General features: G+C 42.4%; 2 protein-coding genes across 3 annotated transcripts in view; one reads left to right on the top strand and one right to left on the bottom strand.

The window, feature by feature from the left end:
* Positions 1-15731, top strand: part of gpr179 (G protein-coupled receptor 179) — a 31141-nt gene extending 15410 nt beyond the window's left edge. Inside the window, exons 3-11 of the mRNA XM_074631209.1 lie at positions 1475-1598; positions 3093-3358; positions 4250-4318; positions 6635-6744; positions 7864-8102; positions 9426-9564; positions 9695-9797; positions 11058-11207; positions 11592-15731. Of these exons, the coding sequence (XP_074487310.1) occupies positions 1475-1598; positions 3093-3358; positions 4250-4318; positions 6635-6744; positions 7864-8102; positions 9426-9564; positions 9695-9797; positions 11058-11207; positions 11592-14885 (4494 nt within the window). The 3' untranslated portion in view covers positions 14886-15731. The remainder of the gene's footprint in view (positions 1-1474; positions 1599-3092; positions 3359-4249; positions 4319-6634; positions 6745-7863; positions 8103-9425; positions 9565-9694; positions 9798-11057; positions 11208-11591) is intronic.
* Positions 1-16989, bottom strand: part of ccsapa (centriole, cilia and spindle-associated protein a) — a 157368-nt gene that overhangs the window by 14242 nt on the left and 126137 nt on the right. The window lies entirely within an intron of this gene.

The following is a 16989-nucleotide window of genomic DNA, read 5'->3' as shown; positions in this document are numbered from 1 at the left end:
CTAAAATATATGCAAATAAAATGTATAAATAAAGTAACATAAATTTAAATAGTATATAATAATAATATTAATATATATATAAATAAGATAAATGAAATGCAAATAAAATGTATAAATTAAGTAACATAAAAATATAAATAAATAAAAGCTTTAGAGAGAAATACAGTGACAGAGAGGACGAAACCTGCCAAAATCTAATAAATATAAAAAATACAATATAAAATAAATATAAAATAAATAAAAGATGAATGAAATGCCAAAATATATGCAAATAAAATATATAAATAAAGTAACATAAATATAAATAAATTAATTAAAAATATATAAAAATAAATACATAAATAAATAAATAAAAGGGAAAATTAAACAGAAGATAAATAAAGAAGCAAATTAAAATAGAAATATCAATTTATGTCACATTTAATCAATTAATTAATGGCTAAATTTATCTTTTATATTATTTTCCGTACATTTTATGGCATATTTATTTATGCATTCATTCATTTTGGCAGGTTCCGATCTCCGTACAGCCGGAGCAAATGTTCTCATTTTACAGCTAAACTGTGCACTACAAGATGATTCTGAGAACATCTGAGGAGAGAAATAGGCATTAACGTAACAGAATATTGATTCATATTGGATCAGCGCTGCCTAGTTTGACCGTTTGGTCGGAGTTGGTGAATGATTGACAGCTGCCTCCGATGAATGAACAGCCAATCGGAACGCTCCCTCTCTCTGAAATGACCTGTGATTAAAGCCTGAAAACAAACAGAGCCATCAGGAGGAGCAGAAGTCTTGAATTACAATATGCTGAAAGGATATTATGGGATTTTTTTCCAATGATGCCAAAAATATACTACTGAAGCTTTAACCACTTGAAAGTCAAGCGTATCGTGTCCACGACTTCCCGTTCACCAGTTTTACTGGAAGGCACCAAAAACACAGATACTAAACTCAGTCAACTTTGTCGCGTCCACTCACTCGTATTATTGGCTCATTCAATTTGAGAGATATTTGATTGACCTGAATTTATTTAATCATCGTTGGGGATAAACAGAGGACCTACTTACCTTGACGTCGTCATCACTGAGGTGGGAAGTTGAGTATTTGGTCGTCTGGCTGCACTCTTTGTGGGCTGCGATAGCGTATTTAGCCAACATTTTATCTTTGGTTATTTGATGCAGATATGAAGCTTTTGGTTATGATGTGTTTTCTATTGGCGAGGTTATGATTTGGGCTGGAAACTGTCAGTCTGATCTGGCAACGCTGCTTTTCTGTTACTCTGATGTCGTTGGATGTGTGTTACTGTAGGTTCCACCATGTCTGAATGCATAATATACTTCAATCTAAAGCTACATTAAATACAAGTACTTGGTTTTAAGACGTACAGATAGTAGACATATTAATAGCAGTAACTAACTGAAACTTCTTTCGACAAAGAACAAGAAAAGAATAATCTTTCTGTTTCTTGCAGTGCGTCCCGACTCCAGGCCGCGGCTTCAGACTGGGTCAGTACTGCTGCCGCTGTAAAGAGGGTTACTACAACCCAGAGATAGACCCCCAAGACCCCCGAGACCCTCAAGACCCTCAAGACCCAGGTGAGTCCAGAACTAACCTCTGCTGCAGAGAGGAGTCATGAACACGAGCTACGGAGAGCTGTTTAAACATTTAATATCTCAGCTTGACTATCTGAACATTCTGACTAGTCAGAACTCTAATTCTAGATATCTGTAATTACATTTAGACTATCCCTAACTCCAGTTAGAGATATCAAATTAAAGATATGTTGAACTGGAAAATCTAAAATGATATTTTAGATATCTAAAAAGGACAATGTAGATATCTACAACTGAGGGGATTTAAAGAGACTGTTTCTAACTTCTTCCACGTATAAATCATTGCTGGTCGGTGTCTCATGGTCTCTCGTGTGTCTCATGGTCTCTCGTGTGTCTCCGCTGTTCAGACTCAGACTCCAACACAAACTCCAGTGAAGCACCAAAACCTCTTGGTTGTATCTAGTGAAGCTGTTAAACAGTGTTGGCCGCGGTCGGAGGACGCGGAGGAGACCGTAGCTTTGGTCTCCAGGACCGGAGTCTCTGCTCCTCTGCTCCTCTGCCTGCCTTCACTCACACACCGCGCTCCATCTCTCTCTCTCTCTCCACCTCTCACGTGCATGCTGCTCACTCCACACTGCAGAAGAGTTAGTTTAGCTCTGAGAATATCTAGTGAATGTTCAGTGGACGTTTGTGCAGAAATAACTGCTGCAGCTCCTCCAGACCAACAGAGGTTTCCCGTGTCTTGTGAAGTGACGGGGCTCCGCAGAGAGAAACGTTATCGTCTCCCCCGTTCCCTCCGGCCGCGGTCGGGAGGCTGAGGCGGGAAAAGCCAACACTAGGATCAGCATTGATTCATGGAGAGACCTTGGTCTGGTCAGCTAACATTACTGCCAAGCAGCTGAAATATAGAGTGATATTGTGCTTTTAGCTGACGTGTGTCTCCTCACTGTGTTGAGCGATGCTCCTTCATGTCTATGTAGAGCGAGCACAAGCGCCAGCAACAGGACGCTGACTTTAGTTGACTTAACGGACACAGGTGAAGCTGTTAACAACACATTTATGATTCTTACAAACAGTCCCTTTAAAGATATCTTGACCTGGAATTATGACCTGTCAGAATTAAATTGTAGATATCTGCAATGTGAATTACGGATATCCATAAAGAGAAACCCCATACACATGAATGGCAAAAGTATCGTTTGAATCGTGCTAGTCAGAATGTAATCAGGGATATCTTGAATTAGAGTTGTGATTAGTCAGACTGATGTTGTAGATATCTCTAATGACATACAATCAGCCAGTCGGAGGAGCTAGAGGAATGAAAAGGACAGGATAGGACAGGTTCCCATCTACAAATACAGAAATACAGGCAATCGTGTTCACTGGAATCAAACGCTGCTTCTTTGTGGTGGGAGAGAAGTTTTCCTCTTTCCTGAAACACATTAAATGATGCCCGTCCTGGTTCCAGATTATTCTGCTGTATGTGCTGTGTGAGGTTCTGATGGTAGTCACATGTCTTCATGTTGGTTTGTGTAGGTGTCGATGCAGATGGTGGCCCTGTGAACGGGAGTGATGGCAGCGGCGGTGGCGGTGGCGGTGGCGGCGGTGGCAGCGTTACGTGTTACCCGAACATGCCCATCTGCCTCCCGTGCTGGCCGGGCTGTAAGAGCTGCCAGGACGGCACCCCCTGCTGGGTGCAGGAGGCCTGGCTCCTCCGGGGCGGCGTGCTGGCTCTGCAGGGCGTCTTCATGCTCCTCATCTTCGTCAGCATGCTGGTGGCCTACAGGCATCGGAGAAACCGGGTGAGTCGGGTTGTTTTGGCTCAGCGGGGCCTCCGTACGTACAAGTGGCGTTGGATGGAGGAGAGCCGCGATACATCACGTCAAAGATGTCTTAAAGTCTGTGTAGATTATCCTCTTTTTATCTCTACGTCATTAATCATACCGTCTATACTTGATGCTGATTATGTGTCCTACGATTTATTGATCAATCTTTCAATCAAAATCATTTGTATTGATCGCAGATGTCACAAGGAGGTTCATTTCTACACTGGTATAGTCCTTTAACTTCTCAAGCAGCACCACGTCTTCTTCTAACTGTCTAACTGGTGTTTTTATCGTCCTCTCAGAGGTCCATCCTCCTGCTGCTGGAGACCATCTCGTTCTAACTGTCTAACTGGTGTTTTTGTCGTCCTCTCAGAGGTCCATCCTCCTGCTGCTGGAGACCATCTCGTTCTAACTGTCTAACTGGTGTTTTTGTCGTCCTCTCAGAGGTCTGTCCTCCTGCTGCTGGAGACCATCTCGTTCTAACTGTCTAACTGGTGTTTTTATTGTCCCCTCAGAGGATCCGGGCATCCGTCCTCCTGCTGCTGGAGACCATCTCGTTCTAACTGTCTAACTGGTGTTTTTGTCGTCCTCTCAGAGGTCTGTCCTCCTGCTGCTGGAGTCCGTCTTCTTCTAACTGTCTAACTGGTGTTTTTGCTGGAGACCATCTCGTTCTAACTGTCTAACTGGTGTTTTTATCGTCCCCTCAGAGGATCCGGGCGTCCGTCCTCCTGCTGCTGGAGACCATCTCGTTCTAACTGTCTAACTGGTGTTTTTATTGTCCCCTCAGAGGATCCGGGCATCCGGCCTCCTGCTGCTGGAGACCATCTCGTTCTAACTGTCTAACTGGTGTTTTTATTGTCCCCTCAGAGGATCCGGGCGTCCGGCCTCCTGCTGCTGGAGACCATCTTGTTCGGCTCTTTGCTCCTCTACTTCCCAGTGAGTGTTTGACTGAACTGACGGCGTCACAGATTAGAGCTCTTTACAGATCACTGCTCAGCACGGCGCCACGGATTATATCATAATGGACCATTTGAGGGAGGGCGGACGGGAGGAGGGCGGGGGTGAACGAGGAGGGGGGGACAGTTTTCATAACGATTATCAATCAATCTTTAGATTCATTTTACCGATCAGAGAGCCGTAAAGAGACGTTTTGTGCAGCTGTCTGAATGGATGTGAAGCGTTCCTGCTGAGCTGGTCCTCTACTGCAGGTTATTGATCACTGATTCACTTTAACATGTTAATCTGTGAACATTAGAATATAGATAATGTCCATTTTCATTTAAACACAGCAGTGGTTCAGATCCCTGTGCACAGGCAATGACTTCTCTGGTTAGATTTGAGTAAATGAGAGGAGTTAAAGGAGCAGAGTGAAGCATTCAGGGGGATCTATTGGCAGAAATGGAATATTATATTCGTTATTATGTTTTCATTAGAAGAAAGGTTGTGTTTTGGTTAGCTCACGATGAGTCCTTCATATCTACACAGAGAGCAGGTCCTCTTCACGGAGTCCTCCATGTTTCTACAGTAGCCCAGAACGGACAAACCAGACTCTGGCTCTAGGGTTGAGATGGTTGAGGTTAGGATCAGACGTCAGGCAGCGAGTTTCGCAAGAGTTTTTTGCAGTCCTAGGGTTACCATCTAGACACAACCTGGGCTTTGGGTATCGTCCGGTACCGAGTACCGATCGGATACCAGTGTTAAATTAAACAGCTGTCTGCCTCACTGTGTGGAAGGAAACCTCAGGCTGGACTTGTAATAAATGAAAACATAGATATAAATTTACTGAATTTGTATTTATTATTAAATCGTACACCAGTAACGTGGTGAAAAAACTTCAAAATTAACGGAATTTTAATTTATTCTTAAAATAAAAAATCGTACATCAGCAACTTAATAAACAAATCTTGAAATTTAACATATTATGTATTTATTATTAAAATAATTAATCGTACATCAGCAACTTGGTAAAAAATCTTAATAACTTTATTTATAAATCTTTATTTATAACTTTATTAAAAAAGTGTAGACGTACATATAGAAATATAGCACATATGATATATTATATATATATACAGTATATATATATATATATATCACTGATATTTAAACTGTAAAAGCCTAAATCCCGTCCAGTGATGTGAGACAGGACAGGAGTGAGGTCTATTTGTTGGTATTTTGGGACGTTTGGAGACATTCAAAGGTAAACTGCAGCCCACGTACCTGACTGTAGATGTGAAAGGTCAGAGGTCACTCTCTCATCTCAGCGAGGGGTCGCTGTGGTCGGGCGTCTATTTCATCTACAAACAGATCACCTGCTGGACGGCCGGTTCTGGTTCTGGATCTGGTTCTGGTTCTGGTTCTGGTTCTGGTTCTGGAGCGCACGAGGAGTAGAGGACCATCGTAGCGCTGAAGAGTTCCTTAACGTTGTTTTAAGAATCAAAGAAAGTGAAGTTGGACACATTTAGAATGTTTACGTTTAAAACCGTGTAACGGTCTAAATATTGCATATTTGTGACATCACAAATGGACAGAAATCCTGACGGCTTGTTTCAAACGCACAGTTTCTGAATCCGGTCTGTGTGTGTATTTCTCCGTATATTGAGTGTTTTGATAGTTTAACAGTATTTATAAACTTAAACCTGCTTTATAATGTTAAAGACATGAAAATCTCACATTTTACATTATGGGACCTTTAAATGTCTGTTCATATAATCAGTAATACGACAGAAACAGCAGCGGTAGCACCACCACTAATAGTAGTAGAAGTAGAAAATGTAGTAGTAATAGGAATCGCACCAGCAGTATTAGCTGTACTACTACTACTACTACTTCTACTACTACTAGTAGTATTACTAATACTACTAGTACTGGACAATGGTGGAGGAAGTATTCAGAGCCTTTAATTAAGTAAATGTACTAATAGCACACTGTATAATAATGTTACTGTACTGCAGTGATAGCAGTAGTACTAGTGTGGTAGTACTATTGCAGTGATAGCACTAGTGTGGTAGTACTATTGCAGTGATAGCAGTAGTACTACCACACTAGTACTACTGCTATCACTGCAGTAGTACTACCACACTAGTGCTACTGCAGTGATAGCAGCAGTGATAGCAGTAGTACTAGTGTGGTAGTACTACTGCAGTGATAGCAGTAGTACTACCACACTAGTACTACTGCAGTGATAGCAGTAGTACTAGTGTGGTAGTATTACTGTAGTGAGACTTACAGGAAGTGTCTGTGTGTCTGCAGGTGTTCATCATGTACTTCAAGCCGAGTACGTTCAGGTGTATTCTGCTCCGCTGGGTCCGGATGCTCGGCTTCTCCATCGTCTACGGGACGGTCACTCTGAAGATGTACAGGTACGTTTAACTGCTTTCATTTTACAGTAAGATCATGTTAGATTAACAATAATTCCTCCAACGTTCAATCAAACAACAAACAAATGAGTTCTTACATTAATAGAAACTGTGTGTAAACATGTTATAAACTCACCGTCTGAATCCTGTTTCAAACTAAACTACTTTTATCTTTTATGTTTAAGTGAGAGACTTTAACCTTTGCAAGAAGAAATCAACATTCTTCCTCGTAGAGATGAAAAGTTCAATTCGTAAGAAATAAAAATACATCTTTGCTGTATTATATATATATATATATATATATACACACATATATATATACATATAATTTGTATTTATTATTAAAATAATAAGTTGTACATCAGCAACTTGGTAATATTTTTTTTAAATTAACATAATTTTTTACCTATTATTAAAATAATAATGATATACACTAACAACTGGGTAAAAATAATCTTTAAAATTAACATAATTTTTATTTATTGTTAAAATAATAAATCTTACATCAGTAACTTGGTAAAAATCTTCAGAATTAACACAATTTTGTATTTATTATTAAAATAATAATAATATACACCAGCAACTTGGTAAAACATCTTTGAAATTTAACATAATTTTTATTATTATTAAAATAATAATAATATACTAACAACTTAAAATTAACAGGAATTACAACTGAAGTGTAAACCTTTTTAATGCAGCAACTAATTGGTCAAAACTTAAACAGGAATTAAATTAAATTCCAGTATATAATGTATATGGTATGTAAACATAGAACTGAATTGAATAGATCAGCCCAAATTTCACCGATATCCGATGCAGCTATCTGATCTGGTATCGGTATCGGTGCATCCGTAAATAAAACCTCACCAGAAACATGTTCGTTGTTTCCTACTTCTGGAAAAAGGAACTTTAATGTGAAAACAGAGCCATGAGGAGGAGCAGAAGTCTAGTTTTCTCTCAGAACACTTGAAGTACAATATGCTGAAAGGTTATTATGGGATGTCTGCTCAATGATGCCAAAATATACTGACTACTGCAGCTTAAAAGGTCCTTAAACCCTTATGTTCTCAGGTATCTACATCCTCTACATAGAGTGAAACAGTGATTCTTGCCTTGCAGGGTGCTGAAGGTGTTCCTCTCGCGCACGGCCCAAAGAGTGCCCTACATGTCCAGCCTCCACTTGCTGAGGATTCTGGGAGTGATGCTGATGACGGTCAGCTGGTTCCTGTGTGCGTGGACGGTGGGCGTCCTGCAGAACCGCGACAGGAACATCCCGGTGTTCGTGACCACCGCCACGTCGGACGGCCAGGGGTTCAACCTGTGTTACCTGGACCGCTGGGACTACATGATGGCCGTGGGTGAGTGGCAGTTCTGATGAAGACCGACATCATCTGAGCTGAGGGATCCTTTCACTCCAACCATTCAGTTATTACATCTTTATTTCAGTAATATATTGAAACGTTAGAATGAATGAACATTTTATAAAAAAACAATCAACTCAACTTGCTCGTATTTCGACCCCAAATTAAGGTCAAGAAATGAAGTCAATATTAACTTTAATGAAATAACATCATCAGCATGGAAGAAACATTTAGGAAAACTTTTGTTTAGTACAATGTGTGTTATATTTGTGTAGTTTTGTCCATCAGTAACTACAGTAGAAGGACAGTCAGAGAGCGCAGACCTCCGCCAAGAACATACCATAAAATATCAGTAATAATCTCTCATTGCTCAGGAACACTGTACACACAACTACGGTATACGGTGGATCAAAGTTGAGTCATGAAACTAGAATAATACGTCAAAGTTGTATGAAACAAGACTCAATACATTCCTCAATGATGTCAACTGTAACTCCGACTAGCTTGGAAGAAAGTTTACACATTATTTAGCAGGATGCACCGATACCGGATTGGATATCGGGCCGATACTGACTCAAATAGCTGGATCGGGTATCGGTGACAATGGATCCGATCTATTCAATTCTATGTTTATATACTATATACATTATATTTTACAATTTTTAAATGTTGACCCCTTTTTTGCTGCATTAAAAAGGTTTACGCCTGAATTGTAATTCCTTTTAATTTAGATTTTTTTTTATGAAGTTATTGGTGTAAGACTTATTATTTTAATAATAAATAAAAATTCTATTAATTTTTAAGATTTTTGTTTTACCAAATTACTGATGTACGATTTATTATTTAAATAATAAATAAGAAGTCTGTTACTTTTGAAGATTTTTTTATAAAATGACTTGTGTATGATTTATTCTTTTAATAATAAATAAAAATTCTGTTAATTTTTAAGATATTTTACAAAATTACTGATGTATGATTTAGTATTTTAATAATAAATAAAAATTAAATTTGTATAAATAAAATAAACATTTGTATTTATTTGTTACATTTTGTTTTATAAAGTTAAGAAAACAATGTTTAAGTCAAACCTGATGTTTCCTGACACATAAAACACAGCGAGGCATACAGCGTATTAATTACACACTGATATCGGATCGGTACGTATCAGCCGATACCCAAAACCCAGGTATCAGTATCGGTATCGGGACTTAAAAAGTGGGATTGGTGCTTCTCTATTATTTAGTATTTCTTCAGTATTAGATTGATAAAAACGTTCTAAACTGCACCTCTCATACCTGAACTTCCTTTGTTCTGCCACAGCGGAGCTTCTGTTCCTGTGCTGGGGCAGCTCGCTGTGGACCGCCGTCAGGCCGGTCCCCTCAGCCTTCCACGAGCCTCGCTACATGGGCATCGCCATCCACAACGAGCTGCTTCTCTCCTCCATGTTTCACCTGTTCAGGTAAATCGTGAGAGTTTCTCTGAACCCAATATGCCCGAGCAGTACCCTCAGCATTGTATTAGTACACTCCACAGTACAAACAGTGCACTGATGTGACGTACAGTAATTGGGTGTTTTCCGTCTCCCTCAGGTTCACCTTTCCCTCTCTCCATCCTGATTGGATGTTGCTGCTCTCCTTCACGCACACCCATGTGACCATCACCGTGACACTCGCCCTGCTCTTCATTCCCAAGGTACTCAGCATTTTCATTCCATAGTGCCAAAGTGAATCAGTTTAGTGGTAGAATAAGAGGTCAAAGCAGACAGTGTATGTTCTGTAGTGGTCCCAGTAATATTTGTTCATAAAGTGCACAGAAGTTAACCCGACCCGCCAGATAGTTCGCTACACAGAACCATCTGAGAAGCCGTCATTGGAAACCGTTAGAAAAAGGACAGGCACTTTCAAAAAACAGGTGATTTAATCAAACTCGGCCAGTCGGATTCGGGAGAAGAGCGAAAATATGTCATCCATCGAGAAAAGCCTTCAGGGCCGTTCTTTGCTTTTCTTTCACTGAAGAAATATTCTCTAGTTCTGATAGAACTGATGCTACTGTAGCATTGTTGTTAAGAACGAACAGTCACCTCTCCGTGTCATCTCATGACACGAAAGAATCCAGCTGCCATGCAACATGGATGTATTAGGAGAACTGGATCCAGCGTTGGAGACGGGGCTCCGTTCATTCCTATGGGAGTGTCTCAGTGGAGCATGAAGACCAGATGGTTCAAATTCCGACTGGAAAAGTACCCGGATCTTCCGGCGATCTTCCGCATCCCATTGGGCTCATAGAGCAAGCGCAGTAGCGTCCGCTCGATCACATGACTCGGTCACGGGTCACAGCTGTCACAGCTGTCACAGCTGTCACGCTGTCATCACGGCTTGTTAACTCCGCCTCCCGGCCCTCGCTCCAGCCTCGGTCTGGGTCTCACTCACATGAACGGAGGAAGGGAAATAACTCTGGATTCAGCTATTAGTGCGTTTTAATGATTTAAATCATGATTATTTGAGTGTTCATACTGGGAAGTTGATTCACCTCAAAATAAATGATCCTCTGAGTTACAGACGTCTCTTTCCCAATGTAAGTCTATGGGATAAGTCTTTTTGGGCCCAATGACATGACGTGACGGACACATAAGTTGTAGTACCACCGTTTGGCCACTACAAAAGTTGGCAGTGCTCTTCCCTGGGGGTTCTAGGTTACACTGAAATAGCATATCATATGACATGGTTAAGCTGCGTTTGAGACAAATAACTGAGGACTGTTCTACGTTAATGAATTCAACAATGTAATCATACTATTTTCAACAATTTGTTGTTCTGGATTAGACATCCAATATTTGTGGTGAAATTCCACCATGGACTCAAATGTATGTGAATGTACAAGACAACACACAATGTTGTTTTCATATGCCAGATGTTTACATATGAATTGTACACCTGTGTTTGTGTTCCACAGTTTCTTTACGTGTCTAAGCCGAGGAGAGAGGAGATTGCAGCTGAGGTGTATGAAGACGAAGTGGACCTTCGGCGCTCCGGCTCGTACCTCAACAGCAGTTTTCACTCTGCTTGGAGTGAACACAGCGGAGTGGACCCAGATGACTTTCGGGTAAACTCTTTTGTCCCCTCAGAACGATGTTATCACTTTGCATTGGGACATAATTTACAAAATGTGGGAGAAATTCCAAAGGTCACATTTAAATAAGGAAAATAAATGTCCCTTAATTTCAGTTATGACCACATGTAGACTCACTTAAACAGATCTTAAATGTATTATAATTTAAATCATAAATGAACAGTAAATACAATCAGCGGTAAAATGAACATATGTAGTATAACCTTTCTCCACCCTTTATCCTCATCCTAAATGTTGTTCTTACATGAAAACGTGTCTGTTACCTCTCCTCTGACTTGTTACTCTCCATATCTTTTCCTCTCCTCAACCATTTCCTCAATCCCATCATCGATTCCCTCCCTTCTTCATATGCACCAGGATGAACTGAAGAAGTTATATGCCCAGTTAGAAGTCCACAAGACCAAGAGGATGACCGCAAACAACCCTCATCTGTCAAAGAAGCGAAGTTCTCGTTGTACATTGGGGAGATCCATTATCAGACGCATTGCGGAGATCCCGGAGAGCATGAGCCGGCAGTGCAGCCGCGACGACCGAGACGGATCCTTCCGCAGTAGAATTAGTGTGAATCAGTCCGAGTCTTTCAGGAGGACCCCAGATACTCTCAGTATCTGTTACAGAAGTTCAATGAAATCACCGTTACCATCACCATCCATGCGCAAGTCCCAAAGTGATCATCACTATGTCAGGGAAAGAGACCCTTCCTTGCGTGACTCCATGTTAAAGGCCAACGCTGTGAAAAGATCTTCTCGGCGATCGGAGACAGATTCTTTGGATTTACCACCAGGGGTCTGCAAGTCAGCCAGTGCCCAAAATCTGTCAATTGATACCAACCTCCTGCATCCTGATCACACGAAACTTGTGAAGTCCTGGAGTCTGACTTCCACTACCGCCCACTCAATGGAGAACATAGCCAAGGTTAACAGAGCCAGCACAGTACTGTCAAGGTCCAGGCAGAGCATTTCCATTAGTGACCAGACCAGGAGTGCTCTCCAGTCAGAGTCATTTGACAAGGCTGAGGTCTGTCCTTGGGAGGTGGATCCAGAACAATCAGGGGACAAGAACCAGAAGCACGTCACTTACGCAAACTCTGACGATGGGGAGGACAAAAGGCCACCATCTCCAAAGACGCTCATCTGTCCCTGGGACCATTTACCACCAGTAGAAAAGATTCCTTCAGAGGATAAGGGAATAGGTGAGTCCTCCAAACCACAGGTCTCTGTGTCTGCAAGTGCACCAGGCACTCCAAGACCAAAGGTCACAAAAGATCAACGTGTCTTCTCCTTCCGCACCTCCACCACTAAGTGGCTCTCTGTGAAAACAGTTATGGGGTCCTTCGATGGAGGAAGCAGGTCCAGTAAAGATGGATTTTTAAATACAGAGGATACTGTTTCACAAAAAAGTCAGGAAAGTGCTTCCACAACGCCAAGATCGGGAAGCAGGCGTCCGAGCATGGAAAAGAGGTCACTGCAGAAAAGAAGTATGACAACAGGAGATAAACCATGCCTTGTGAAGCAGAATGCCATCAGACTTTCCTCTGGGGATTCTTCCGATAGAAGCCCAAGAAGGCTCATGATCGTAAAATCTGCTGTCTACCCTTGGGACATGGATGATATGCAAAAAGATGGCACTTATGAAAATGTGTTTTTATCGAGGCAAAACAGCAAACGTGGTAGTATAAGTTCTTGGGAAACTGCCAGCAGCTGTAGAACTCCTTCAACTCACAGAAGAGGTAGTAATCGAATTACGCCAGTCCGCAATATTTCCTCCACAGATGTGTGTCCATGGGATGGAACTGGAACTCCCCCGGAAGTCCCAGGAGAGGGACTAAAGAAGCAGCAGAGCATTAAACCAAATGTCTGCCCTTGGGAATCTCAGGTATCTGGACCATCTAATGTATGTCCATGGGAATCTCAAGAGCAGGCGAATGTGAGGAGAGGAAGTGGTCGTAGTGAGGCGTGTCCTTGGGAACCGCAGGCTATTCCCGTTATTTATTATACCAACACGTCCAGAGATTCACAGGGACAACAGTCTTTGAAACGTCCAGCAAATGTATGTCCCTGGGAGACTGCAGAAAGTCCCCAACCTTCAATAAAGGAAGACAATGAATATGGTAACGTTTGTCCTTGGGATGTTCAGGACAAGGCTGAAGTTGTTTATGAAAACCTAAATCCTTTGGAGACCAAGGGAACGCTGTCGGTGCCTTTTCAACAAGAAGTTATGAAACCTGCCGTCTATCCCGGTGCATCGAAATTAAGTTTAGGTAATGAGCAGCAACACCATGCAAAATCACCTGTCCTGCATTTGGGTGGAGAAGTGACCAAGGCAGCAGAAAATTGTCCATGGGATTTCCCTGATCCCCCTAAAATCATGGGAAACATTTGTCCATGGGAAGAGGGGAACACCGAGCCAACAAATACAGGCTCAAATATACAAATGACCATCAAGGTAGATATTTGTCCCTGGGAGACTGGACATCAAGACAAACCAGAAGATTCACAAAAGGGTGTCTCGCCTTTGAGAGTTGCTTCCGTCCAGACTGATGGGAAAGACGGCGCAAGAGTAAACCTATGTCCCTGGGAAACTGACCCCCCTGAAAAAACTGCAGCTGCCAAGATGGTGTCACAAGGACCGGAAAGACCGGCAGATGTTTGTCCATGGGATAGTGGTGAACCAGAATCAGGAAAGCCACAGACCTCCAAAACACCAGAGACTCATGTAAGGCAAGACACAGCTCGTGCAAATGTTTGTCCATGGGATACAGAGGAACCAAAAGTTCTCAAAAAGCAAGATAGCGCTCAGGAAGATGTTTGTCCATGGGAGACAGAAGAACCAAAAGTTCTCAAAAAGCAGGAGAGTGCTCAGGGAGATGTTTGTCCGTGGGAGACAGAAGAACCCAAAGTTCTCCAAAAGCAAGACAACGCTCGGGAAAATGTTTGTCCGTGGGATACAGAAGAACCCAAAGTTCTCCAAAAGCAAGACAGCGCTCGGGAAAATGTTTGTCCGTGGGATACAGAAGAACCCAAAGTTCTCCAAAAGCAAGACAGCGCTCGGGAAAATGTTTGTCCGTGGGATACAGAAGAACCCAAAGTTCTCCAAAAGCAAGATAGTGCTCGAGAAGATGTTTGTCCGTGGGATACAGAAGAACCCAAAGTTCTCCAAAAGCAAGATAGTGCTCGAGAAGATGTTTGTCCGTGGGATACAGAAGAACCCAAAGTTCTCCAAAAGCAAGATAGTGCTCAAGAAGATGTTTGTCCGTGGGAGACTGAGGAACCAGGAGTTGTCAAAAAGCAAGACAGCACTGGAGGAGACGTTTGTCCCTGGGAATCTAAGGATCCACAAACCTCAACCGAAAGCAAAGTCGATATTCCCAAGAGTTACCAAGATGAAGTCACAGAGAACCAGGGGCCATTCAGTGTAGAAGAGACCCCAGCAGATATCGGCGAAGAGCAGATAGAGGAGTCTAAAGAAAACTTAGCCCTGGGACGGCGTGATGCTTTGTGTCCGTGGGACATGGTAAGGAGCAGCTCTGGTTCATTCACAGACAATGCCTCGGACGTCTTTACATGGGAGCCTGAGAATATTCCTGAGGAAGACGAAGAGGACGATGCAGAATGTGCTGCTGAGGCTTTTGTATTCCCGTCTGACTTGTGATCTAAATCTAGCCAGCATTTGTTTTAACGTTTGACCCCTTCCACTCAATCAAGGGGAACGTGAACTCCATAGAACCATTTTGATGGTCAAGGGGAACTTTGTTTTTATCTTCCCCAGCTCCACAGGGAGGTCAGAGTGCAGGGTCCGCTCAGAAACGGCTGCCCTGTTGGAACAAGTACTTGGGCTAATCAAAGACAGAATTTAGGGCTGTGTTATTTCAGGTTGGACTATCCATTTGGGCCCTGCCTCTATCCGATGAAGAAGAAGCCTGCAGTAAAGACTTGAGGAGCTGGACACAATAAGTTGTGCAAACCTGACTGACAATAAGTCTTCTTTTAGCTGACATATCGCATTATGTCCCTCATTAAATCAGCATTGAACTACAAACAGACATTTCTTGGCTGACGGAAGGGCATCTAAGGCATTTAGATTATGTCCCTTTTCTTCCTGCTTCTACCCCCCCCTTTTTAAATTGAAATGTATTTGTGTCTTTGTATGTTTTTAGGTGACAATTTACATATTTGCCATGTACGTACAGTATGTTGGACCCATGGCTGAGGTGAATTTGTTGCAAAATCTGAACGTAACAACTCCATATTACTCGCAATTGCAAATACAGCACAGGACCAACGGATAGAACTCTAAAGCTGGACATACACTGTACGGTGTTAGAAATGTTGTGTCCTTCCTACTCCGACTGATTGTTTATTATGTAAAGCCAAAGCTCCCGATCTGAGTGATCACACTGTATGGTCCGATCGTCCGCCACGACCTGAGTGATCACACTGTACGGTCCGTTCGTCAGCCACGACCTGAGTGACCACACTGTACGGTCCGATCGTCAGCCGCGACCTGAGTGACCACACTGTACGGTCCGATCGTCAGCCGCGACCTGAGTGAGCACACTGTACGGTCCGATCGTCCGCCACGACCTGAGAGATCACACTATACGGTCCGATTGTCAGTCGCGACCTGAGTGACCACACTGTACGGTCCGATCGTCAGCCACGACCTGAGTGATCACACTGTACGGTCCGATCGTCAGCCGCGACCTGAGTGACCACACTGTACGGTCCGATCGTCAGCCACGACCTGAGTGATCACACTGTACGGTCCGATCGTCAGCCAGGACCTGAGTGACCACACTGTACGGTCCGATCCTCAGCCAGGACCTGAGTGATCACACTGTACGGTCCGATCGTCAGCCGCGACCTGAGTGACCACACTGTACGGTCCGATCGTCAGCCACGACCTGAGTGATCACACTGTACGGTCCGATCGTCAGCCGCGACCTGAGTGACCACACTGTACGGTCCGATCGTCAGCCAGGACCTGAGTGATCACACTGTACGGTCCGATCGTCAACCGCGACCTGAGTGACCACACTGTACGGTCCGATCGTCAGCCGCGACCTGAGTGACCACACTGTACGGTCCGATCGTCAGCCACGACCTGAGTGATCACACTGTACGGCTCAAAATTCTAATTCAAGAAACAGACTAAAATCGTACGGTGTTTGTCCAGCTTAAGCTCAACCAGCATTCACCAGATAAATTCAGTCTAATTTTTTTCTTTTGTGGAAATTTATTCTGGAAGTAGAAGAAGGTGTTAAGTGTAAAGCAGCGGATGTCAAATTACATTTCTATTAAGTTTTAATGATTGATAAAACTATGCATACCTGTTTGCTTAAGTCAGTGGTTCCCAACCTGAGGTCCGGACCCCAAAAGATCGCAGGGGGTGCACCAGGATTTGTATACAAAAGTTTGCTAATTAGTAGGCTAAATTGTGTTTAAACCCAATATTTCTGCACAGTTGCACATAAAGATCAGGCTCCACTAATATTAGTATTCTATTATTAGTATATTACATATCCAACAACTCCAGAGCACTGTGAAGTCCAGAAGTCAACATTTATTGAAAAAAAAAAAGATAGATGTGATCATTTCCAAAATTCTGTTTTTATCTAACGAAATGTTGTTTCAATCCAGATTTGTTGGCGTTTAGTCTTTCAAAAATACATTTTGCTCTCACGCTCATTGCACACAAAGAGAGGCAGAGCTGACGAGTTATGATTATATTATTATTATTATTATATTATATTATA

This window comes from Sebastes fasciatus, chromosome 3 (assembly GCF_043250625.1).
Source record: "Sebastes fasciatus isolate fSebFas1 chromosome 3, fSebFas1.pri, whole genome shotgun sequence".
Lineage (NCBI taxonomy): Eukaryota > Metazoa > Chordata > Actinopteri > Perciformes > Sebastidae > Sebastes > Sebastes fasciatus.
This window is presented reverse-complemented; position numbering and strand designations above follow the sequence as displayed.